We start from the raw sequence: 24,423 nt of genomic DNA on the forward strand, positions 1-24,423 counted from the left end.
TGTCCAAATCATTCCCACACGCTCCACTGGTTGGTTTTCCAGGAGCAACGAAAAGGTCTGGACCAGGTCGTTCAAAGTCACTCTCCTTGTAGCTCCCCGGAGCTCCCGAATCTATCTCCATCCTGACCGGGTGAACGACTATGAAATTCACTGACTAATGAGCAGGAAAGGGACTAAAAGCCCATCACAGTAACACTAAAACTCAGCAAATGACGGATGAGAAGAATACGCAGTGATCCAGCAAGTGATTATCGCAGACCAGCTTTCTCGCAGGTCAACGGTAAAACCATGGCACAGAGGAACAACACGAGAGGAATGTCCTAGTTTGCTGTCAAGCCAAACCTGATTCTCACTACATTTCTCTCAGGCTGAACACACTGTCGCGGACTCTTTCACCAGTTTACTGGCCAGCTAGCTTGCCTATTCATGAGTGAACACACACACAGCCGAATTGGTTTGAAAAGAAGTGCATGAAGCTTGCAGGTCTGGCGCATGGCCAAGGCCGGGCTAGATTTGAATGGCTGTCGGTTGCCGAGGCGACTTGACCATGTTGACGCAGATTCGCAAAAAAAAGGAAACGAATCGCACATACAAAACGTACGGGCGGCACGTGCACGTGCGAGTTGTTTTTAGTACTTTTTACCATGTGAATCCGAGGCTGAAAAATGCAGATCCTTTTGGAATAGATCAACAGGGTTTGGTGAACAATAATTTTCCAATGCTTCGATAATAGCTGGCCTTCTCTTCCAGATCCTCGTAGTGAGTCGGGAGCAGAGAAATAAAGCACTGGAAGGAAGGTGGTGTAGAACCGCGTGAATCGGCTGTGGGAGATGGGAAAGTCAAGCAATAAAGTTCAGGTGAGAATTTCTGTGTGTGCATGCGTGCGTGCAGTCGAGTGAATTTGTGTCACAGGCATATTGACGACTTTTCGTCATAACGTGTTGCTTGGACCAGTTCTCTCACTGGCTCGTTGGGAATAAGTTATTTCCTTTGGAGCATCCCGTGGACTTGTCATACTCGTATCCCGACGGGTATCACTTTGATTTTGAGGTGTAAAATGTGTTGATATCAGGGAATATTAATTTTTGCTACTACAAAGCATCTAATTTCTGGCCACTTCTGGTCAGAGACCCCTTGTCAGGGGTCCGGATACAGCGAGTATTCCGCATAAGGGCATCCAACACGCCTTCATGCGTGCCAGTTATGATCACATGTGCACATCAATTTATTCCGAAATGCACATGTACCAGCATAGTCCTGTAATAATTACATTCAGGTATAGGATAACTCGATATTATACCGGTAGTACTTGACATACAAACATGTTGTGCGCTACATGAGCAGAACACCATGCCTCATCACATGATGTCATGTGTGTCGCGTGTAACGTTGCTACGCCATATTAGGGCCCAGTCACACATGCACTCAAAAGTAGCGGTTCCGCTGAAGCGATGTAGCAGGAGCGGGAAGTACCATGGCAACTGCGAAAAGCGGAGCTACCCCTTCAGCAAAAACTGAAATCTGCTGCCTCCAAAATGCTGGGAGCGGCACTCTCGCTTCTGCAGTTTCGCTTCAATGGATAACACCGCTTTCTGCTGCACATGCACTTCCTACGAAAATTTTATATGCGTACGGCACCCATGCAATACAATGTGTGGAAGGTAGTCATTGACCTCTTGGATTTACTGTAAAGTACACAGCCAACTTTCCGTATAACGACACCCGACGGGCATCAGAAAAGTGTCCTTATTCGCGAAGTGCCGTTATACCCGAAGTCTCATTATTACCGTAGTTCCGCGCATATAAGCCCATGGGCCTATATCCGGATATAAGCCCACCTCCGTTTATAGGCCCATGGGCTAATAAACAGACCCAAACACCGTAGTACAGCATGTCAGTGCAGACTACATTACCAGTACCGGTACCTATGGTAGGCGGACAACCGCGCACGGACTTGTACTTTTTCGCATGCTAGCTGCCTTCAAAATTCGAATATAGGCCCAGGGCTAAAAACGAACCATTGTTACTGATATTTTCCCGGAAAATGCATTATTTCATATATTAGCCCATGGGCTTATATGCGCGGAATGTATTCCAGTTAGATTGGACTTTGCTCTGGGCATGGGAATTCTGTCGTTATTCGCGAATTGTCGTTATATACGCAGTCGTTATTAGCGAAGTTGACTACACCACAGTCCACTTCACTTTCATGTTCCGCCAAAGACGAGTTTGTCCTGTCTATTTGTGTGACCATGCACACGTGGTTCCGCTGGAGAGGCACAAGGTTCGCTGCTGCAGAACCTCACCATCAAAGCGGATCCCCTGTGCATGTATGACCAGGCCCAAATGGAGCATTGAGTTGTGTCTTGTCCTTGCCGCGTTTTCTTCATTGCTGGCAACTAGGTAAAATTTAACGTCTGTTGGACCATTCCAAAGTACAGTCAGACCTCGTTTATCCGGTCCTCGTTTATCCGGATCCCTCGCCATCCGGAAGAAAATCGCTGGTTACCGATGTGCAGCATATGTTGTGCATACAACATAACCGGACCTCGCGATCCGCACACCGGTGCATGATTTTGTGTACTTGGTCCGTTTCATCGCAATTGTTGCTTATCTCCCACGCACCTTTTGACAGGTAAAACCCAGTCCGATATCGATATCTAACTCACATTCGTTTGGGAGTTTGTGATGGCAAGATCAAAGGAGACCAGAAATCAAAAAAAAACATCGCGACTAGCGCCAGTGGCATCACGATTTGTATGATTGTGATGGAAAAGTGGGGAACCTTTCGCTGCAGTGAATGCACTGCAGTGCACACATTCACTGCAGCGAACAGCCAAGCGCAGCTCAAAGACCGGAACTGTAGCAGGGGAAATCGACATCCTGACCTTGAGAGCGTGACAGTCACGGCCAGGCCAGCCAGCTCATTCGCCACGTTTGAACTGCAAGTGCAACGACCTGGCATTCTTTGCAAGCCTGCAAACTGATGGCGAGATGGTGGCAACGAAGACATTGTCCGACCTGGCAGCGGCAGTACAAGAGTCATGGTCAGCGTATCCAGCAGAGCGCATGACAGCTGTCTGGAGAAGGATGTGTGCCTGATTCAAAAACATTGTTGAAACACACAGTGGTGACACACGGGTCACGCTGCCCACGTTCCTCGAAGTTCCAAAGTGACAGCCACAACTGTTCCTTTCCCATCGCTGCCATACGCCTAGCGGAGAAAGCAAGATATACTCTACGCCAGCAGCTATACACACCAGCGAATGTCAGCTCAAGTGACATTGGCTCGAGTGATACAGAGCCAGAGTCGGATAAACTAAAGCGTGAGTGCAAGAACGCGCTCCGTCGCTGTTTGTTTTGTATATTTTTTGTAACCTTGCTTCCTTTCTCGACTTGCTTCATCAGATTCCATCGCTGAATTATTTTTATTGTGGCGGACAGGCATCCTGTATCATGCTCCTTCACTATGCGTATTGGAACTTTTACAGAGCGATAAAATAACTATTGTTCTTAGTTGCGATAGATAAGCGACAATTGCGATGAAACGGACCAAGTACAAACTGGTTAAAATGTGTACAAAATGCTTCGTCGTATCCGGTTGCATGTGGCTGGCTAGCGCCTGCAGAAGCTAGTATCAATGAGTTGTACAAGCAAATGAGGTCCTTGACCTGCTGGGTGTGTGCGGACAGCACTCAGTTAACTAGTTGCATGCACTTGTCATTTTTCTCGCTTGTTTTACATACTGGGCACGCTAGGCGTACTGCATAGGACCCGTCTACATGTATGTATGATGTCACTACTTTTGACATGCCACATGCATATACAGTATGTGTGTTCAGTTATCCGGTTACCTCGCCTATCCGGATGTTTTTGTGGAAAACAGATGTGTGCGGTTAAGCGAGGTCTGACTGTACTGTCATCTGCCCCCACGCTGTGTCGTTCCCAGCTGGTTTTTCGATGGTGGAAAATAGATCGAGGCTGATAAGTGCAGAACAATGCACAACTGCATGAAAGATCAACTTGCCGTGCTGGATTGCACGCGTTTCCATCCACATGCACACCTGCACTGGCAGGTACTGTGTACAGCGGTGTACTCGCGTCAGTTCAACACCGTATTTTGAGTCGCATACTACTGAAGTAGTCGCTTCACGGGTGGAGAGTTTGACAGGGGCGACAATTATGCAGGGGGCAGATCAGTGGTACTTTACGATACAACTCTCAGCTCTCTATTTAGCTTGGTTTCAGGCAGTGTCTGTAAATTCTGAACATCACTGTAAGAGGTGATGCACAATACTTGCGTTGCGTACTTGTTTGGCATAATGGCAGTCTTGTTACTCGGTTTTGCATTTGTCTCTTGTGCCGATTTTTGCTGTTATAGGATGCACAGGAGAACACTAGTTTTGTGATTGCTCCGTCATCAACAACCCCGAAATTGGCCACATCCGACTGGCCTCTCCTGTTGAAGGTAAGGGAACAGTGGACAGGTTTTTTGTTACGGCTGGTATCTGGTATATGGAACCATGTGTAACACAGCAGCCGTTGCATCATGTTCAATACCTGGCTTTCATTGGAACGCACTAGTATCATGCAAGTGCATCTGGAGGCCTATCCTTTTGGTATAATTTATGAAACGTATTCTGCTGCCAGTCTTGTCCCTCACTCCATTGTCTCTTCTTTTGATTTATTTGCTTGAATTCTTGCGTTGGTGTCCGATAGAACTTCGACACTCTCAATGTACGTACGGGACACTACACACCCCTGACATCGGGCTGCTCGCCATTGCAGAGACCCATCGGCGAATATGTCAAGTAAGGCAATCTGGAGAAGGTAGCAGTCCTTGTAATGTAGGTCTCTGCTATGTCAAGTCCTTCTTGGCCCCTGTGTGCTGCTTGCGCATGCGTGTGTGTAAGGAATCTCCATCTTACTAAGGATTTCATAGTGGCCCAATAAGCTGTAATGACCTTTGCTGCCTTTTGCACTGTTTAGGACACCTAACTGGTACGTTTGTGGATATCACGTTGTGATTTGAGACTCGTCTACAATGCACGTTTTTCATGCTTTAGCCTGCTTATGTGTGCCATTATTATATTTTTGCGTGTACTTGTTCAGATCTGGCTTCATCAACCTTGACAAGCCAGCAAACCCATCTTCTCACGAAGTCGTGGCATGGATCAAGCGTATCCTGCGTGTAGAGAAGACTGGCCACAGTGGCACACTCGACCCAAAGGTCACGGGCTGCTTGATTGTTTGCATTGACCGTGCCACTCGCCTAGTAAAATCCCAGCAGGGTGCTGGTAAGTTGCTTGTTCGCCATCAACCACTGTACATGTAGTTGGGGAGGTAGTGTGATGGCTCTAGTAGTTTCTTTCCTTGTGGTCTTCTTTTGTCTCAGGGTGCGTTCTTAAATCCTTTCGGAAAAGTTGGAGACTCTCCGAAAGGTTCGAGAGCTGTTCTTATATCCTCTCTGACTTTTGGTAGGCTCTCCAAAGCCCTCCCAAGCTTCAGAGGTGGTTGAAACTTGGAGATTCCCGCGGTTTGGGATCAGCGCATGCGAACTACGGCTAAAGGCCATGTGTTCATCATGAGTGTAGGCAGCTCCCTTTTCGCATACGCACAGTGCATACTACATTCGTGGCACTCAAGATCGCGGGCCCCTTTGGCGCTTCTTATTGCTTGACATGTGCAAAATATCTCGGAGTTCTTTGAGGCCCACTCTTAAATGATACCAGTTTCTTCGACTTCCCTTTTCTTCTTCTCCGAGAAGCTAGAGAATATAAGAACGCACCCTAACTCTCCCTCTCAATGTTTCATCGTCTTCCTTGTGTGTGTGTGTGTGTGTGCATGTGTATTTGTGTTCACCTCTCTCTTTCTTTCCTTCTTTCTTTCTCTCCTTGATGTGTCCTGCCGTTAACAGTTGAGCTAAAACCGTATGTTAGTAAACAGGGAGCCCAGTTTTATCTTTGTTGAGACAGTGTGAGAGGTATTCAAGTCCACTATTTCAACATAATCTTTCAGTGTTCTAGGGAATCTTGTAATGATTTTTGAATGATTTTTTTCCAAGACCTCCTCGGGGTCTTATAATACAAGCAAGGTCTTCTAATAGAGCAGTGTCACTATTGGAGGAAATTGGATCTGCTATAATTTATTATATTTTATTTGTTGCTGTTTTATAGATATCCATTATTGTCTTCTCACGTGTGTGTGTGTGTGTGTGTGTGTGTGTGTGTGTGTGTGTGTGTGTGTGTGTGTGCACGTGTGTGCGTATCACTACAGGAAAGGAGTATGTGTGCGTTGTACGTCTACACAGTGCAGTGGAGGATAACACTCAGCTTGCACGGGTAAGCCACAAAGACTTGGAGCAAATCAGTGTGAGATTCTGAGGTTTTTCTCTACTTGGAACTATTTGACCAAGACGATCCTTGCTCCTTTGCAAACATTGCAGAAGATAAACTGGTTCAGAGAAAGCCAATCCAGTAGAACCTCTGGCTCATAATGTACCATGATCAAGTTCGAGCGTTGTTGCTATTTTTGCAATACAGTAAAACCTTTTCTTCTTTCCCTGCTTTGCCATCTTTTTCTATAGACAATTGAGCAGTTGACCGGTGCACTCTTCCAGCGACCACCTCTAATTTCTGCTGTCAAGCGTCAGCTGCGAGTACGAACTATCTACGAGAGCAAACTGTTTGAGTTTGACCAGGACAGACATCTAGGTATGGCTGGTACTTGTTTGTGGATGTGCACAGCACTAGCGCTTCTGTAATTGATCACATGTACCTGTGCATTGCCAGGCAGGATCATTCTTCTAGCACTGTGTCTTCTGCTCGAAATATCACAAATATTTCGTGTGTTTCAAAAAGTTGGCTACACCTAATTTGGCACGTTGGGAGTGCCAACTTATTCTAATATTGCAGCTGGAGTTGCACTGTATTGTGTTCTTTTTAAGTATTTTAGTATCCTAGTGCATGTACATGTATAATGTATTTTCCACGGTGTCTTGTTATGAAAAGTTGCAGTATCAATTTCAATCCATGAGTGTGAGAGTGTGCACTAACGTTTTCCTGTCTGTCTTTGTGCAGGTGTATTCTGGGTTAGCTGTGAGGCTGGCACGTACATTCGAACACTGTGCGTGCACATTGGTCTGCTGATGGGTGTTGGCGCTCATATGCAGGAGCTGCGTCGTGTCCGATCCGGTATTCAGAATGAAAACGTATGTACCACAGCGTATGTCTGTCTGTCTTTTTGATGGTCCACTTCTATTGTTTTTGTCCGTCTTCATCGTCGCCTGTGCTGGTGAGCTAATAAGCGCGAGATTGGTGATACATTCAGACGTTCATTCACTTGTGTATGTGCACGTGTTTGTTTGCAGGAGGGTCTGGTCACCATGCACGACGTTCTTGATGCCCAGTGGTCACTTGACAACTGCAAAGATGGTGAGGCAGAGTAATACCGTTGAGCTTGCGCTGCTTTTTGTGTTCTGGCTCTTTGCGCATCAATGATGTGTTCAAACATGCCAACACTTTTGCTATTAAGGCTAATCGCAAAATGAAGTCTGAAGTGTGCATGTGTGTGTGTATGCGTACACTCATGGTGCCCCATGCTTCCCTCTGCCCTATCCTGATGCCTACAGAGACGTACATGCGCCGCGTGGTCAAGCCCCTGGAGGCACTGCTGACGGGACACAAGAGACTCGTAGTCAAGGACAGTGCTGTAAGTGTGTGTGCTGTGGTGATGCTGTGCAGCGCTGCGGTTTCCTGGTATTTGCTGCCCTGCTGCCGGGTGTATTGTTCCTGTACACCGTACCGTGAATATTCTTCACTGAATTGTACACCAACGTTTGCCCTAAAACTGAACAAAGCCTGTAAGGGAATGGACCTCTAGTTAGCTGAGCAAGGTCCCCTTGGAAGATCAAAGTGCTGGGTTTGAAAAGAAAGTTGTTGTGTTTGTGACATCTCTATCTATCCAGGTGAATGCTATCTGCTATGGTGCAAAGTTGATGATCCCCGGTCTGCTGCGTTACGAGTCCGGCATTGAGCTCAACCAGGAGATTGTCATCATGTCCACTAAAGGCGAGGCAGTCGCGCTCGGCATTGCACTCATGACGACTGCTGTCATGGCAACTGTAGACCACGGCACAGTGGCTAAGATCAAGCGTGTGATCATGGAGCGTGATGTGTACCCGCGCAAGTGGAGTCTCGGGCCACATGCCGTTGCTAAGAAGCAGCTCATTGCCGAGGGCAAGCTCACCAAGCATGGCAAGCCCAATGAGAAGACGCCCAAGGACTGGTCCGCCACGTATGCTGACCACAGGTATGTTGTGGGTGGGTGCATATGTGTGTCTGTGTGTGAGTGTGAATCTTGAATTTGACTCTCTCTCGCCCCTTTCACGGGTAGACCCGCTTGACCATTTTCTGACAACGAGCAAGCGCACACATGTATGGGTGTATGGGTTTTGTATCATATCAATGTTTTGTGTGGTAGCATCAATTGTGAGGGCCATTGGCACTGACCGGTCTCATATTCTTTGCCTGTGTGTGTTGTGCGTTGCGTATTGTTTAGTGGCACTCCTTCCAAGAAGGTGAAGGCCGAAGAGGATATGGACGTACCCACACCCGGAACTCCCGTCACTCCAGCTCTGGCCAAGGTGAGTGGTGCTGGAATGAGCAGTCAGGTCAAAGTATGGTCTGTATGTATGGCGATCACCGTGCTGGCACAGCAGTTTCCTGGTGGTTTGAGTCTGAGCAAGAGTACACAACCCCCCAAGAGTGTGCAACTCCCGCATACCCTGCTGTCCCGACAGAATTTCAAGTTGACGTCATTATTAATGATGCAATGCTCCTTGCACCAGTGATTTACAACATGTGTACGGGTATCAACTCTTCACACGTTTTTCTTTGCAATAATTTGTACAGGATACGACGGGTTTTGGTCCACCACAGGTTCCGGATTCGTCTGACAATCCGTGTACAGTGCGCATTGCATCATAAAAATGACATCAACTTGAAATTCTGTCGGGACAGCACCCATAGTGGAGTTGCACACTCTTGGGGGGTTATGTACTCTTGGTCTGAGTTCGGGTATTCTATGCGCTGTTGCCATGTAGTTTGTGGTGATGATGCTTATTGTGCACATTGTCCCTGCTCCTCTGTGTGAGGCTCACTCCTCCAAAGTCACGACTTTTCATCTGTTCTTGGCAGTCCTGGCAGTGATCTTGTTTGTTCCTCACTGTCTCTGGTCACTGTTTGTTGTGTTGTGTTTCTGACATGGCAGAGAAAGCACACGCCTGCAGATTCCTCCTCGGCCGAGGAAGAAAGTGCAGAGGAAACACCTAAAGTGAAGAAGGACAAGAAAGAAAAGAAAGCGAAGAAGGACAAGAAGGAAAAGAAGGAGAAAAAGGAGAAAAAGAAGAAGGTCAAGGAAGAGTCCAGTGATGCTGATTCCGATGCTGTAAGTGTTAGCCGGTGTTTGTGTTAGCCTCCCAAGCATTTAGTGTTTTGAAATTATAACGATCTGAACATCGCTACTTCCTCCGTATACAAAAACTTCGTGACTTTTTTTTAAGGCTGCGCATAGCTCTGGAATTGTTCCGTTTGACTTGGAATAACACTCGTGGCATTGTCTAACCTGTTTACAAGCTATATACAAAGAAAAAGCAACTCAGGCGAATGAGATTGAGTTTATTCAGAGTCTTCGTCGCTCCTGTCATTGTCACCTGACGACGCTGACACCGCATCGCCAAAAGTCGCTGCTTCTGCTCGCAATTTGTTCAGATTCTTTTCAGCTGCAATGATGATCCGACGCGGGACTTTGGCTAGCGTACTCTTCATTTCCAGAGCTGTGTACGAATCGGTGTCGACTATATTCAGTCGTTCCAACCCGCGACCTCCATTATGCCGTAAAACGAGTCGCTCAAGCACATCCACACGCTTCGCATTTTCTCGGCAGGAGAATCCTCCCAGCATTCTACAACGGCTTCGACGAGGTCCCTGCGATTCCCCTAGGCCACAACGGAGACGTCCGACTGGAGTTGAGAGAGGCGAAGAAAGCCAGGTCGTCGACAATCCGATCCGGAGTCTGCGCTGGTTGCACGACGACTCAAATGTTTCATCTTTCCGTGCGAGCTGAACCGATTTATGTTGTCACGCTGCGTATGGGGCCGCGCACCGCAAGTACGAGCCTGGCCTGTTTCAGGGCAGCGAGTGCCGCGTGAGTCGTGACTCCGTGCTCCAGGCGCGAGCTCCACTTCGTCACGGTGTCAGTTTCGAGCAAGTAAGTGTTATTTTTTTGTCATTTGACTCGTGAGTTCCTGTCGGCAACGTCCTCGCACACATGGCTTCCGTAGAGAATCTGTTCGAGATCAACCAAACCTACCTCAACATGAATGTGGGTTGTCGATGACAGCCTTTGGTGCGGTTCGTTGAGCAGGTTCTTGCTCAAAAACACCGTTGAAAAAAGTCACGAAGTTTTTGTATACGGAGGAAGTACTTCCGACAATGGTAAAACAATCACAGTTCAGGCTGAAGACCAGTCTGCATGCAGCAACACCAGTGTGTATGTATGGTGTACCATACCGGACTTCAACGGCATTTCCATTTTGTGTCCTTGTGTTGTTCTTTGTTTGCAGGCACCAGCAAAGAAGAAGAAGAAATCTCATTAGGGAACCTGGTGGAAGTGCCCAGTGGAACTGCGAATCCATGCGTTTTTCTTCTAATTCCGTCAAGAGTTCTGACGAATTCCATCGAGTTGTTGGCCAATGTAACATGAGCCCAGCTCTGTACATGTTGTCGTGTACATGTTCTAACTTGTTTTTCGATTTTGACAGCATGTTACAAGGCGAGGACGCGTAGTGCTCCTGACTACAACCATAACCTGGTTGGCAGCCTTGTAACATGCTGTCAAAATCGAGAAAAAAACATGTTAAACTACCAAGCAAGGCTTCTGTGCATGTTCTAACTTCTAATGCTGGCAGCATTCAGGTTTGATGCCAGGGAACCGTTGTCCTTCAGTGCACAATCTCTTTTTGTCCTGTGTTGTATTTTGACTTGCGGGACGTTTTTCCTCTTCGAGGCATGAATGGTCTAGTGCACGTTGGTGTCACGCCTCCAATCTTGAGATACACATCTTACGGATTATGCTAATGCCGTACCACATCGATGAGCTGTTGCAGTGTATAGCGTGTATGAGGCATTCTTTTCTTGACTCGTGCGTGTCATAACAATGGTATACACCCCCTGTCCACCAGGGAGTTGTAAAATGTCACGCCTCCCTGCTGTCCACTGTTGTCTGTCATTTCTGGAAAAGACACAACTTCCTGATGCCCTTGGGCCTTGGCGTGTTATAATTCATTGACCGATCATGGGTCCGGGTAGTTGGTAGAAGATCCTTATAGTTATACTAGAGCTCAATGCAGTCCGTGCCACGCCGCCTTGCACTTTCGTGTTGAGTTTTATGTATTGTAACATTCCTGGCTTTATTGAATCGAGAATGTTCTCAATCAAGGTCCTCCCCAGAGCAGTGCGGGTTCTTACGGTACAGTAGTACCAGCAAGAGTACACGCTCCCAGGGAGCTTATTTTACTCTTCATGGCAGATGAATCTGCAGCTATTGTACGCTACATGCTGTGACACGGTGCTGTTTCCTGGGATGATTATTCTGCTGCTGGAAGAAAAATAATTATCCCTTTATTATCAAGAGTCCATACTGCACTACAGTAGTTATTATGTTACTGTAAATCAACAAATTTTGGCCGGTGAGAAACTTTGGCCGATCTCGAAATGAAACTTTTGTGCTCTCACATGCATCCATGCATCATTTGCCTCAATGACTAAAGAAGTTACAATTTATAGTTGATTTACAGTATAGGTTTTGCATTCCGAAATTCGATTCGTCTTTTGAGTTTTGAGTCTACCTCAGACTCAGTCTGTACGAGTAGATCCACTACAATAGTCTAGCAAGTGTACCATCCCGAGTTGCACACTCTGTACTGGTTGTAGATCTACTCTTGCTAGTAGACCCAGGTGCTCGAAGTCCGTACACGTTTACAGTGTGTGTTTGCCGAGCTGAAACTCACACTAGCAATGATCACTTGCCAGAATCCTGCTCGTGGATGGAAGGTATCTTGTCCAAGTTTGTTTTGAGGCCAGGCTCAATTGAACCAGGCCATCTTTCGATCCGATCTGTTTCTCTGGAGTTCGCTCATTTTCCATATCAAAATTTGGTGTCGCAGAGGGTACTCTAAGTCCGGACTGATCAGAGGTGACTCGAAATACACACATATTTCTGCTAATTGCTAACTTGCAATCCCTCGGTTACGACGAAAGCACCGAAGGGATATGTTTGGCATGTGCCTCCACCGGTATTTCTTGCAAAAGCGTAGTTTGTTGCCGAAATGCAAGCTGTTTTTAGTCGGCTCAGAGAAGAAGCAGCTGCGCTGTGAAAACCGCGGGAAAACAGTGGTGGAGATGCCAGGAGTGTCAACCTTTCTGCAAGGATAGGTGGTTCTCTGTAAATTCTTCTCCTCTGGCCATTGTCAGCTCTAAGCTGGCTCTTGATGATTGAGTGAAGGTCTGTTTGACGCTGTGTCCGTTCGAAATCGGTCTTGGCAAAGTTGATTTTTGCATGAAATGTAACCCAATTTGTATTTCGTATGGACACTCGAAAACCCACTCCCGTGGTATGGGACTTCTGCTGATCGTAGATCCCTGAAAATTGGTACGCGAGGAGAACATACCACACTGTCCCCTCCATAAAATATTTGAGTCGAATACAATAACAGAACATGAAATTATGGGCGTACGAACTTAGGATACCATGTACGGACTTCGAGCACCTGGGTCTACGAGTACTGGTCTGTACTTTGAGTTTGATCAAGAGTACATAAGTCACAAGTACATATCTTGCATAACCAAGGCCGGGGGGGGGGGGGTTATGTACTCTTGGTTTGATTCAGACGCTTTTTGCGATGCGATGGAGGCGTGCGATGCGAAAATACCATTCACAGAAGAAGTCAGCGATGCCGCATCATGCGACGAGAGATGGCTGCGATTTGGGGATTTCCCGGTCCGGCGCGTCTACGTCTGCACTCTGCAGTTGGACATGACGTCATGTATACATGTATACACGCGTGAAAAAGTTTTGATTATTGTTTTGGAGTGTTTGTTGAATGATTTTCTCATTCCCCTGCCTCGATCGAACGTATGGAATTGTTTTGCTTCTTCTAATTTTATCCTGCAACTTGCAAGTCAGTGTAGCTGCTCTGATATCTTGTGAGACTTATTCACTACTCATCATGCCGAAGGTGAAGCGACAAAGAACGAAATATCACTATTCCAAATCTGATGATGGCGTGGAGGACATTGATGCGCCTATGGACTATGGACTGGCGGATCTCATGAGTGAGTTGAACAAGGAAGAGGGCCAGGGATCAGACGTGACAGTGGAGGCGAAAAAGGAAGCGGACGTGAAAGACGAGGTAGTAGTGGGCAAGAAGAACAAGAGAATGAATCGCCGCAACCAATGGCTAAAAAAGCTGGGGGCCATTCACTCTAACCAGCTGGAACAGAAAGCAGCAGCTAAACGACGGAAAACTGTTGTTGTCGGTGATGTCAGGCCGCTGCAGGATGCGTTGGACGAGGTGGCTCAAATATTCACAGATCCTGGCACCACGAAAGAGAAGGCAGAAAAGAACCTGCAGCGGCAGGCTAAAGTTGTATCCAGAAATAAACGCCAAATGGTTCTCGCCGATGAGTGCAAACGATTTCAAGCAGTGCTGGGGAATCAACAGTTCAAAACCGACCCTCTGAAGGCAATCAGTCGGTGCCTGCAGTCGAACATGACAACAAGTAGCTGATCCTGCAGGAGCCGCCAACTGACGGTGATGTAGTTCCTGTTGGTCTATTTACCTGTCTAGTGTGTGTGTGTGTGTGTGTGTGCTGTGTGTGTGTGTGTGTGTGTGTGTGTGTGTGTGTGTGTGTGTGTGTGTGTGTGTGTGTGTGTGTGTGTGTGTGTGTGTGTGTGTGTGTGTGTGTGTGTGTGTGTGTGTGTGTGTGTGTGTGTGTGTGTGTGTGTGTGTGTGTGTGTGTGTGTGTGTGTGTGTGTAAGTACAAGTGTGTGTGCTTATGGTGTATGCATGTGTGTGTGTGTGTGTGTGTGTGTGCTTGTGGTGTATGCATGTGTGTGTGTGTGTGTGTGTGTGTGTGTGTGTGTGTGTGTGTGTGTGTGTGTGTGTGTGTGTGTTAGGTTCATATCCTTGAGAAAGTCTGCACGTTATACAGCCTAACGTCTGGTACGCTTGAGTCTTTGTTATTTTTCCCACCTGTTCTATAACATGCGAGTCTGTGTTCAGCTGGTAGCTCAATGCACATATGCACTGCAGGACGGTCATATGCAGTGGCTTGAAAATTTATTTTCTTCCAGCAGAATAATCATCCCAAGAAACAGCAACAAAAGTTCTTTTTTTTAATGTAGCACATCAGCAGTAGCCTAGCTTAAACTAACTTGTATTGCTTACAGCATGTAAAGTATTATAATCGTTCATTGAATATATGCGGTGAGCTTCTGAGTGCTTGTCTGTGTGCATGATACCGGTATGTGCTTAGAAGTTGGAACAGCGAAAACTAATCAGGGCTCTCTGTTGTGTAAACGCTGCTATAGCTTGAGAGACTGTAGTGTGATGTGCATGTCGATACTGGTTCAGCAGTGGTGAGATCAGCAGAAGTCACTGTTGTGCGCGCGTAGCATATCGTGTTAGGTTGGTAGCCGTGCACGTATCCTTCAGCGTTGTTTGCGTCGTATCATCATGCTGACCGATTTCAGCGGACCTTCGGAGACGTATGTTGGCCAGGTTAGACCGTATGGTGGTGGCTGCGTGGGCAACTTGTACACTCCGTTCAGATTGCTGCCAATGCACACATCACTGTACCACCATGCGCCTCCGAAATCACGGGCACAGTTCGTGCTTGCTCCATCACCATCACGATCGTATGCAGAGAACTTAGCGCCAGCATGCGTCGGCGCAATGTTGTCCAGCGAGTCACCGGCCGTCCCTGTGTATTCGCCTATGATCAAACTGTACTGCTTCTTGGATCCGCCCAGGCGGAATATGCCATACTCTGCGTATGCGGTTACCCCATTGAATGCCTCGACAACGATGCGCAAGTCGCTCAGTGAGCCTTGCAGGTGTCGACGCAGCGGCACCATGCCGTACCAGAACTCGCCGTCCGGCCGTCCGAATCCGGTGCGGTACTCCTCGTAGGTGCGGTTGAAGTTGAGTGTGCCGTTACGCCGCTGAAAGACGAACCAGCCACCACCGTCGGTGTCCATGTCACACCACAGAGACAGGCCCCGCACAGGATACAGGCCAGACTGTGTGTGACCACCGTCCAGCACCTCACGGCAATTCTGGAAGTCTGCGCATGCACAGGGGAAAGAGGACAAGGAAGGAGCCACGACCTGATCTTAGAACTGAAATGTGCATGGATTTTGGAAAGCAAGTCGCCTGTGAAGTGTGCAAACAAAGCAGGTTTCACTCAGAACAATAATGCCTTATGGTCCGGCTTACTTATCACATTTTTGGTGCTAGTCCGAGTTTGACCAACGCATATGGCCGATTGGTTTGCAGGCCTGCCTGCGAATCAGGAGGTCCCGAGTTCGAGACCCGCGCTGGTAGCAGGGAGCGTGTAAAGACTTTTATGCGTGGTGAACTGCGCCGACACCCACGGTCAACTGGGTAGTCTACTCACAGCTCGGAGTGAGGGTAACAAGGATGCAGTTTACAGTGTTATGGGTCTTTACACGCCCGATTGGTTGAGAGACTCACCTACTCTCCCCTGACTCACTTGTGAGGTCTGCATTTGCCACTAAGGTGTACAAGGCGTAGGCATAGTGGTGGCCTGCGGAAGCGAAGGCTAGTTTTCTGTGTTTCTGAACATTCAAGCGATGCCAATGCGAATCCCGCAAATTATTATTAGTCCGAGTTTGTGGAAAAACCAACATGCAACTTCTGTAAATTTTATTAAATACCGAGATTTACTGCACATAGTACGCCTTGTGACACCATTGTCCAATGGGCTTTTTTTTAAGTGTACCGGTATGTTGGGCAGCTGTCAGGCTTTATTGGTTCGCCTGTGCGTCACCAAATGATCAAACGTTTGCACATACCATGTGGCCAGGTGATCAGGGTGGATGCGTGTGTGTGTTTGTTGTTACGCATGTTGTGTTGTGTTACATGGGTGCAGATTTCAGAATGCTGTTACTTGGGAAACATTGACACTAACTACACTGTACTAGTCTGACAGTGCTGTTAGGTATTGGATATACATATACAGTCGTCCCTCTCTAATCCGGCACCTTTTGCTACGGCATTTTCTGCTGGATTAACGAGGGTGCTGGATTAAGAAATCCTGCCCTCTGACCCGGCCCTACCCAATTGCATGCATGTATCATACGTCAAAACACAGGGTTTTTCCGTGTCGACCCCAGTATTTGGTGCACGGCTTTATATTCTCAACTTTTCTCCAGGAATATACACAGTGATAAAGTAAAACAGAGAACATGTTCACATGTATACGTACTCCTGCACACACACGCACAGTCGATTTACGGCAAGCTTACAATCATAATTTTATGCTCAAGCGCAGAGCTCTGCCCTAGACTATGTCTTTTTCTCTTTCTTTGCTCACCTATTGTATTGCTCATCACTTCTTTTACAGATTTGGTATTATGGAAAGTTTGGAAACCCCCTCGATAGGCGAAAGCCTTTGGGGAATAAAAATTTAAAAAAAAATTAAAACGACTGCCGGATTATGATATCAAACTACGCGCAGTTTGAGCGATTCGTTTAAAAAAGTCACTGCCGGAGGCGGAATTCAAGTGCCGCATTAAGATGTAGGAATTGAACGAAAAAAATCGGTTTCGTCAGAAAGTGCGCCGGTTGGCAAGGGTTCCGGATAAACAAGTGCCGGATTAGAGAGGGACGACTGTACATGTACCCAGCATCCATAGTCCCTGGTTCGAGTCCTGCTGGTGACAGTCAATTTTTTCTTCAGACTTTTTCCCTTTCCCACTCCCTCAATGAATATCCAATGTTCATAATAATTATTGTCTGTGGGAGAGCTATTGGGAATGATAGTGATGTAAATGTGCGAGTACATGGATGTAGCATGGCACAGGGCAGTGGAATACCCAATTGCTCTACATGCAGTTTGGCTGGGCCACACTAGTATAATGGCAACAAGATTATGTATAATTGTATAATTAGTATACTGTTGTACTCACTGCCTAGTTCACATGTTGGTGCTGCTTCGCTCCAGCTGCCGGATGCTGTGCATTCCAGGGTGGCTGTCCCGACTAAGCGATGCGTCCGGTCACACACGTACGTCACTGTACTGCCAACTGCAAATGTATCACGTGCTGCTGCGCCTATCCTAGTGCCAGACGTGGGTACGCCGGGGTCGGAGCAAACTGGTTGGCACGTGGGTGCGCCCGCCGACCATGATCCAGTCTCTAGACACGTAGCCGACGAAGCGCCCACAAGCCGTGCAGTGCCCGCACAGGAGAAGTTGACCTGCGAGTTGTATGCGTAGTCACCCGTCACCTGTACACCGCTGGTGACGACTGGTGCTGCGCACATGACTGGCTGGCAGCTGGTGCTAGGCTCCCATTGGCTACTGCCACCACACAGTACACTGGTGCTGCTGGTCTGTGCGGTGCTAAGCTCAAAGCCAGCTATGCAGCCAACGGTGATCGACGCTAGATAGCTGTACTCGGTCAGGCGTGCCCCGTCGGACACGATGACAAGAGGGCTGGCCGGTGCTTGACAGACTATTGGCAGGCAGCTGGGCACTGGCGGTGCCCACTCCACCTCATCCGTGCAGAACAATAGAATACTGCCGTTCGCCTCGTGACCAAGATCACAGGAGACTGTTGCTATCGAGGTGGGCCTGCGGTTTCCCACCATGACTTCGCCGTTGTCGACCGGGCCGATTTCTGGACACCGCGCCACATCACAGCGCGGCGCTTCAGCGCTCCACCGGCCAGTTGCGAGACAGGTTAGGCTGGCCTCCCCTCTCACGATGTATGGGCCACCACAGGAATACGTCAGTTGACTACCGACTGTGAAGGGACCGACGTGTACTGTCCGCTGTCCATTGCGTGGAATGCCAGGTTCCTGGCACAGTATCTCAGCGCACACTGGATACGGAATGCTCCAATCTCCTGTCGGCAAGCACTCCACTCGATCCGTACCAGTCATGGAGTAGCCGGCTGCACATGTATAGACCACCGAACTGCCAATCGGGAAATTCAAATTAGCCTGGTCTTCTCTTGTGGCATGGCTCACGTCTACCGGGTCAATGCAGGCAGCGATCTCACAGCGAGGCGGCGCTCCATCCCATTGACCATTGGGAAGGCATGTCAATTCCTCTGGTCCGACAAGTTGATACCTCTCTGGACAGCTGTAGCTCACTAGGCTGTTGTAGGCAAAGCTTTCACCTGCTCGGTTCCCTATACTGATTTGGCCAGGGTCGTCGCAGGTGATAATGCCACAGGTTGGGAGAGGTGCATCCCAGAAGCCGTCAGCTAAACAGGAAAGCGAGCTGCTACCCGATAGCTGATAGCCAAGGTCACAGCTGAATGCCACGACGTCGCCGAATGCAAACGCTGTGCCGGTTGCGACGCCGTTTGCCACCGTGCCAGGGCTGCCGCAGCTAACTGGTGCACACTCTGGTGGAAGAGCGCTCCACTCGCCATTGTCACTACACGTCAGTGAGGCAGTGCCTCTCAACTCATAGCCAGTATCACAGCGATACCGAACGCCGCTACCACCAGGCACAAAGCTGCTGCTGGCCTGCTGCTGTCCGTGTTCTATCTGTCCCGGATCCGGACAGCTACGCACCATACAGTCCGGCAGCGGCCGGCTCCAGAAGCCGTCCGCCTGGCACACAAGTGTGTCATCGCCACGGCGATTGTAGCCAGGGTTACAGGTATACGTAACCCGTGAGTTATAGACGAGTGTGTCTCCACTCCGCTGTGCATTAGGCACTGGGCCAGGATCGGGACACTCAACTGGACTGCATGACGGGACTGGTGAACTCCAGCGGCCGTTTGCCTGGCAGTTCAGCTCATCATTGCCAATCAGTGTATACCCATCATCACAGAAGTACACCACTGAGTTTGGATATGTGTACAAGGCGCCGGTGGCAACACCATTGGCGATATCACCGGGATTGCCGCAGCCAACCGGACTGCAGGCCGGCAGCGGTGCACTCCACTGGCCTGACGCATCGCAGCGGATCTCGTCGTCATGGCTGCGCGTGTGTCCGGCCTGGCACTGCACCGTGACGACGGTGCCGGCAGTGTTGGCGTCGGTGCTCAGCGCCTGTGCGTTGTGCACACTGGGCAGAGCGGGGCACGTGACAACGACACACTGAGGTGCTGATGAGCTCCACTCCTGGCTGGCCAGGCAGCGCAGCTCATTCGTACCCGACAGCTGATACCCGGGCGAGCACTGGTATCGCACAGTCGAATTGAACGTGTACGATGTATCACTGTCCTCTGTCAGTTGGCCATTGCTAACCGCGGGAGGTTGCGAGCATGATATGGGTATGCACTCAGGGGGTATCTGTCCTGACCAGGCTTCACTGCTCAAACAGGCGCGCGGTGACCGTCCTGACAGGGTGTATCCCGCATTGCAGCTATAGTGAGCCAGGCCATTGTAGCCACGGTGACTTACCCTCACTCTACCGTTGTCCGGGTGAGGCACTTCCGGGCACATCACGGGCCTGCAGAACGGGGGCGGGCCGCTCCATTCGCCAGTCGCCAGGCATGTGATGAGCCGCGCGCCAACCGCCGAGAAACCGTCCTCGCACGAATACGCCGCTCGTCCACCGATGGCAAAGGAGTCGAAGCGTTGCCTGGCGTTCGCGACCGCTCCTGGATCTCTACATCCAGTAATGCGCTCGCAGCTGGGCATGGTTGTGTTCCAGCGACCTTCAGTACTGCAGTACAGTACTCCAGTGTTGCCGGCAAGTCGATAGCCACTCTGGCATGTCACAGTTATGATGGTGTTGACAGCTCGACTGCCTGCTGGGCTGGCTAGCACAGCTCCGTTACTGGGATTGGATAGATCAGGGCATAGGATTGCTGCAGAGGCACAACGCAAAGTATCACACATGCCAACAAGCGTACACGCACACACACATACACACACACACACTCCATGATTTGTATTTTTGTTGGAATGAGCAAAACGCACAGTTGCGCTCACTGAAATCCCCCCCCCCCCCCCCGATGTGCAAAGCCGGCATCCTGGACCAGTTCCGATTACTAGTACATCATTGTATTTGTACATGTGTACGTCCAGCCGCATTCGTTCCACTTCCGGGACGTCAAGGGCCGTAGAAGTTAGTTGAGGGTGCCAGCTTTGCACTTTGGGTCGGATTTCAATGAGCGCAACTGTACATACATGTTGTGATGTACAGGCTTGCCCCCACCAGGGAGTAAATACATGTTGTGATGTACAGGAGGCTTGCCCCCACCAGGGAGTAAATACATGTTGTGATGTACAGGAGGCTTGCCCCCACCAGGGAGTAAATACATGTTGTGATGTACAGGAGGCTTGCCCCCACCAGGGAGTAAATACATGTTGTGATGTACAGGAGGCTTGCCCCCACCAGGGAGTAAATACATGTTGTGATGTACAGGAGGCTTGCCCCCACCAGGGAGTAAATACATGTTGTGATGTACAGGAGGCTTGCCCCCACCAGGGAGTAAATACATGTTGTGATGTACAGGAGGCTTGCCCCCACCAGGGAGTAAATACATGTTGTGATGTACAGGAGGCTTGCCCCCACCAGGGAGTAAATACATGTTGTGATGTACAGGAGGCTTGCCCCCACCAGGGAGTAAATACATGTTGTGATGTACAGGAGGCTTGCCCCCACCAGGGAGTAAATACATGTTGTGATGTACAGGAGGCTTGCCCCCACCAGGGAGTAAATACATGTTGTGATGTACAGGAGGCTTGCCCCCACCAGGGAGTAAATACATGTTGTGATGTACAGGAGGCTTGCCCCCACCAGGGAGTAAATACATGTTGTGATGTACAGGAGGCTTGCCCCCACCAGGGAGTAAATACATGTTGTGATGTACAGGAGGCTTGCCCCCACCAGGGAGTAAATACATGTTGTGATGTACAGGAGGCTTGCCCCCACCAGGGAGTAAATACATGTTGTGATGTACAGGAGGCTTGCCCCCACCAGGGAGTAAATACATGTTGTGATGTACAGGAGGCTTGCCCCCACCAGGGAGTAAGTAAGTACATGTTACTGTACAATCATTTAGAACACTGCTGTATTGTACTTTACTACTGTCAACCAACTGCAACTGCCTAATGTTCGCTTCTTCTTTTTCCGTGAGAAGCGTGCAATGTGAATATTAGCCACCGTGAACTCGAACTTCAACAGTGGGTGTACGTTATGCATTGTATGTAGGTGGCCAGGAAGCTTCACGGTCATTTGCCATCGTAAACTCGCCATTTCTGAGAAATCGCGAAATGTTTGTCATGCGGATACTGGGAGTTTACAGCACTCCTACCACCCACACCATACTGATACCTACTGTATACACGATTGCGGGTGGTTGTCAAGACTTGCCTTGGCACAGCGGTGCAGAGCCATTCCACTGCCCATCAGCATTGCATTGCAGCACGGAATCGCCGACCAGCCGGTGTCCAGTGTTGCACCGGAAGCGGATTACGTCACCGTTGGCGCGTCCCGACCCGATGAGTTCGCCGTTGTCCGGAACATTGACTGATGCGCAGGAGCGTCGCTGGCATTCTGGTAATGCCGCGCTCCATGTGCCGTCGGGCAGGCAGCGTAGCAAGGCGCTTCCCGTCAACTCTGTGTCACCTACACAGGCGTACTGGAGAAGAGTGGCCACGCTGTACTCTGTCTGCACTGGTGGCGTTTGTGTTCCGCCGGCGATGTCCCCGGGATGTCCACACATGATGGGCAAGCATGACGGTACGCTGGCATTCCAGCCCACACCTGCAATGCACTGCAGCACGCTAGAGCCAACAATCTCGTAGCCCGCACTGCACACGTACTCAATGCTGGTTGTCAGGCTGCGGATGCGCTGAATGCCGTTCGCCACCAGGCCAGGATCGGGGCAGATGAACTGTTCGCAGCTGGGCACTTCGCCGGACCACTGCCCATTGATTTGGCACTGCAGCTCAGCACTACCTCGTACGACATAACCAGCGTTGCATACGTACTGTAGTGTAGAGCCAACGTTGTGATCATCACTGGCAGTATTTATTGCGTTCTGGACTGCAGGTAGGGCTGGGCATCCAGCCACACATGACGGTGCCGCTCCGACAAACGAGAATCCGCCAACTGAACAGACCGCGACGTTGCCACCCACAAGGTGGAATCCATCGACACACGAGAGAGTGACCGATTCGCCGTCGGCGTATTCTTCCCGCCGCGGCACTCCCACCGCATTTTCCGGCAGAATTGGCGGCGAGCACGTGATAGCGGTGCAGACTGGCGGTGACTGGGACCATTCACCTGACTCTGTGCAGGTGATTGTGCCATCAGGATTGCTCCCTGCATCGAGGATGTACCCTTGGCTACAGGAGAAACTGGCGATGGTGCCGGGAAAGTAGCCTCCGTCGGCATCGGCCGCCGTGCTGAACGACGGAGAGCGATTCGGAGCTCTTGGCACGGCCGGACAGCGTGGCGATTCCACTGCAGACAGCACACACACACACATGCAACAGATAGAGCAAAGTTATGGTACACATGCACGCGGATGCGCGGGCGAGCACACACACACACTCACACACCACACACACACACACACACACACACACACACACACACACACACACAAACACACACACACACACACACACACACACACATTCTCACACATTCTCACACACAGCCGTTCGTCTACTCATGCACCCATCAACACATGTATCACACAAGCACGTGCGAGTACCTTCCTCCTGTGCAAAGTTTGTCGCTAACCCAAACGATGCCTCTGTAGAATCTCTGGATCTTACCCGGGTCAGTGCTGGCTGGTGTTGGGGATGGACGGACTGGTGGGGCTGCAGGAAGTCACAATTTAACAACAAAAGAGGACTTTAGAACGAACAACCAGTCATGCTGTAGTCCAGTACCACTGTGTACCAGGGTGTATCAAGCTTTGCAGCGTTGTAGTCGAAGTATGGCACCCTCTACAGGTGTGTATGTTGCATGGCTGCCAAGTTACCCGGAAACCACTGGTGTTGATGACATGGAATACAATGCCTACAAACTTGAGGATTATGAACGACCGCCAAACTGTGGAGTTTGATCCAAGGAACGTGCCAAGGCTTATGATATTGCTGCCACATACAGTCATGTATATCTACATGTACCGTATTTCCCCGATTATAAGTCGCACCCGAGTTTTTACACTAAAATTCAGGGTAGAAAGGGGGGGGGGGGTGCGACTTACAATCGAGCATTACTTACTACTGAAGTGAATATATCGAAACAATATTGCTCAAACCTGAAGATGGGGGTGCAACTTATACTCGAGTGCGACTTATGTTCACCCACTGGGATATACTGTATGGTGAACATAACATTGTGTCGTACAGATACACCCGAGATTCACCCGAGCAGTACAGGTGACGAGTCAGTCACTGCAGCCGGTGTCACTGGGGATCTGCACACTATGTATGATGGAAACTGTTTGTCAGTTAGGGTCCGGCGGATTCTGCCGGCAGAAAAATTGGCAGAATTCGGTACTTTTTCTGGTAAGTTTTATGCATGTTTGGTATGTGGATAAAAAAATGGAGCAGAATTCGAGGAATTGCCCGCCATAAGGTTTGTATGGTTCTGCCAATTTCACTGCTTTTCGAGCAGAATCTGCCACCTTTTCGAGCAGAATCTGCCGGTCCCTATTATCAGTACAACTCAGTGTAGTGTGTAGTGTGTAGCTTACCTTCACTGCACCGACCGGGAACAAGACACTGGGCAGGACACACAGACAACAGTGACAGACTGACCCACATTGGGCCTGGGGCCACAGTGCCAGCAGAAGCAGCACGGTTGCATGTACAGTGTATGCAGCACCTCCAGTCACTGAGTGTATTGCAATGCTGATACTGTGGATGTGTGCAGGACTTCCAGAATATTCCAATGCTGATACTGTGGACTATGCATACAGGCCGGGAGTATAGACATCCAATGTCCAAGGATTCTAAGGATTTATCATGCACAATTGTATAACCTTGGAGATTCCTTCATATTATATTTTGTAACACCCCGCTACCATAGTGACAGGGAGCAGGATAGTCTGGTTGCATTTTGTTTTCGTTTCGTGATAAAATCTGTTGGATGGTCCAAGCTCAACCTGGCGTTTTCTTCTATT

General features: G+C 49.2%; 3 protein-coding genes across 6 annotated transcripts in view; 2 read left to right on the forward strand and 1 right to left on the reverse strand.

Annotated features, from left to right (window-relative positions):
* The first annotated feature begins 664 nt into the window (after nt 1-664).
* Nucleotides 665-11,259, forward strand: LOC135808709 (uncharacterized). The gene is made up of 13 exons (XM_065321934.1): nt 665-857; nt 4,382-4,468; nt 4,720-4,811; nt 5,113-5,297; nt 6,277-6,341; nt 6,587-6,713; nt 7,080-7,210; nt 7,370-7,433; nt 7,631-7,710; nt 7,967-8,310; nt 8,560-8,644; nt 9,271-9,447; nt 10,625-11,259. The coding sequence occupies exons 1-13, from the start codon at nt 831-833 to the stop codon at nt 10,655-10,657; spliced, it is 1,497 nt and encodes a 498-aa protein (XP_065178006.1). The 5' UTR covers nt 665-830; the 3' UTR covers nt 10,658-11,259.
* Nucleotides 11,260-13,288: 2,029 nt separating this feature from the next.
* Nucleotides 13,289-13,849, forward strand: LOC135810375 (ribosome biogenesis protein SLX9 homolog). The gene has a single exon (XM_065323868.1). The coding sequence runs from the start codon at nt 13,289-13,291 to the stop codon at nt 13,847-13,849; it is 561 nt and encodes a 186-aa protein (XP_065179940.1).
* Nucleotides 13,850-14,384: 535 nt separating this feature from the next.
* Nucleotides 14,385-24,423, reverse strand: part of LOC135808705 (sushi, von Willebrand factor type A, EGF and pentraxin domain-containing protein 1-like) — a 40,151-nt gene continuing 30,112 nt past the window's right edge. For all 4 annotated transcript variants that reach the window (XM_065321929.1, XM_065321930.1, XM_065321928.1 and 1 more), the window contains 5 exons: nt 23,995-24,022; nt 23,066-23,110; nt 21,651-22,745; nt 17,275-20,139; nt 14,385-15,407 (listed from right to left, as the gene is read on the reverse strand). In XM_065321929.1, coding sequence (XP_065178001.1) covers nt 14,773-15,407; nt 17,275-20,139; nt 21,651-22,745; nt 23,066-23,110; nt 23,995-24,022 — 4,668 coding nt within the window. In that variant the 3' untranslated portion in view covers nt 14,385-14,772. The remainder of the gene's footprint in view (nt 15,408-17,274; nt 20,140-21,650; nt 22,746-23,065; nt 23,111-23,994; nt 24,023-24,423) is intronic.

Source organism: Sycon ciliatum, chromosome 2 (assembly GCF_964019385.1).
Source record: "Sycon ciliatum chromosome 2, ocSycCili1.1, whole genome shotgun sequence".
Taxonomy (NCBI): domain Eukaryota; kingdom Metazoa; phylum Porifera; class Calcarea; order Leucosolenida; family Sycettidae; genus Sycon; species Sycon ciliatum.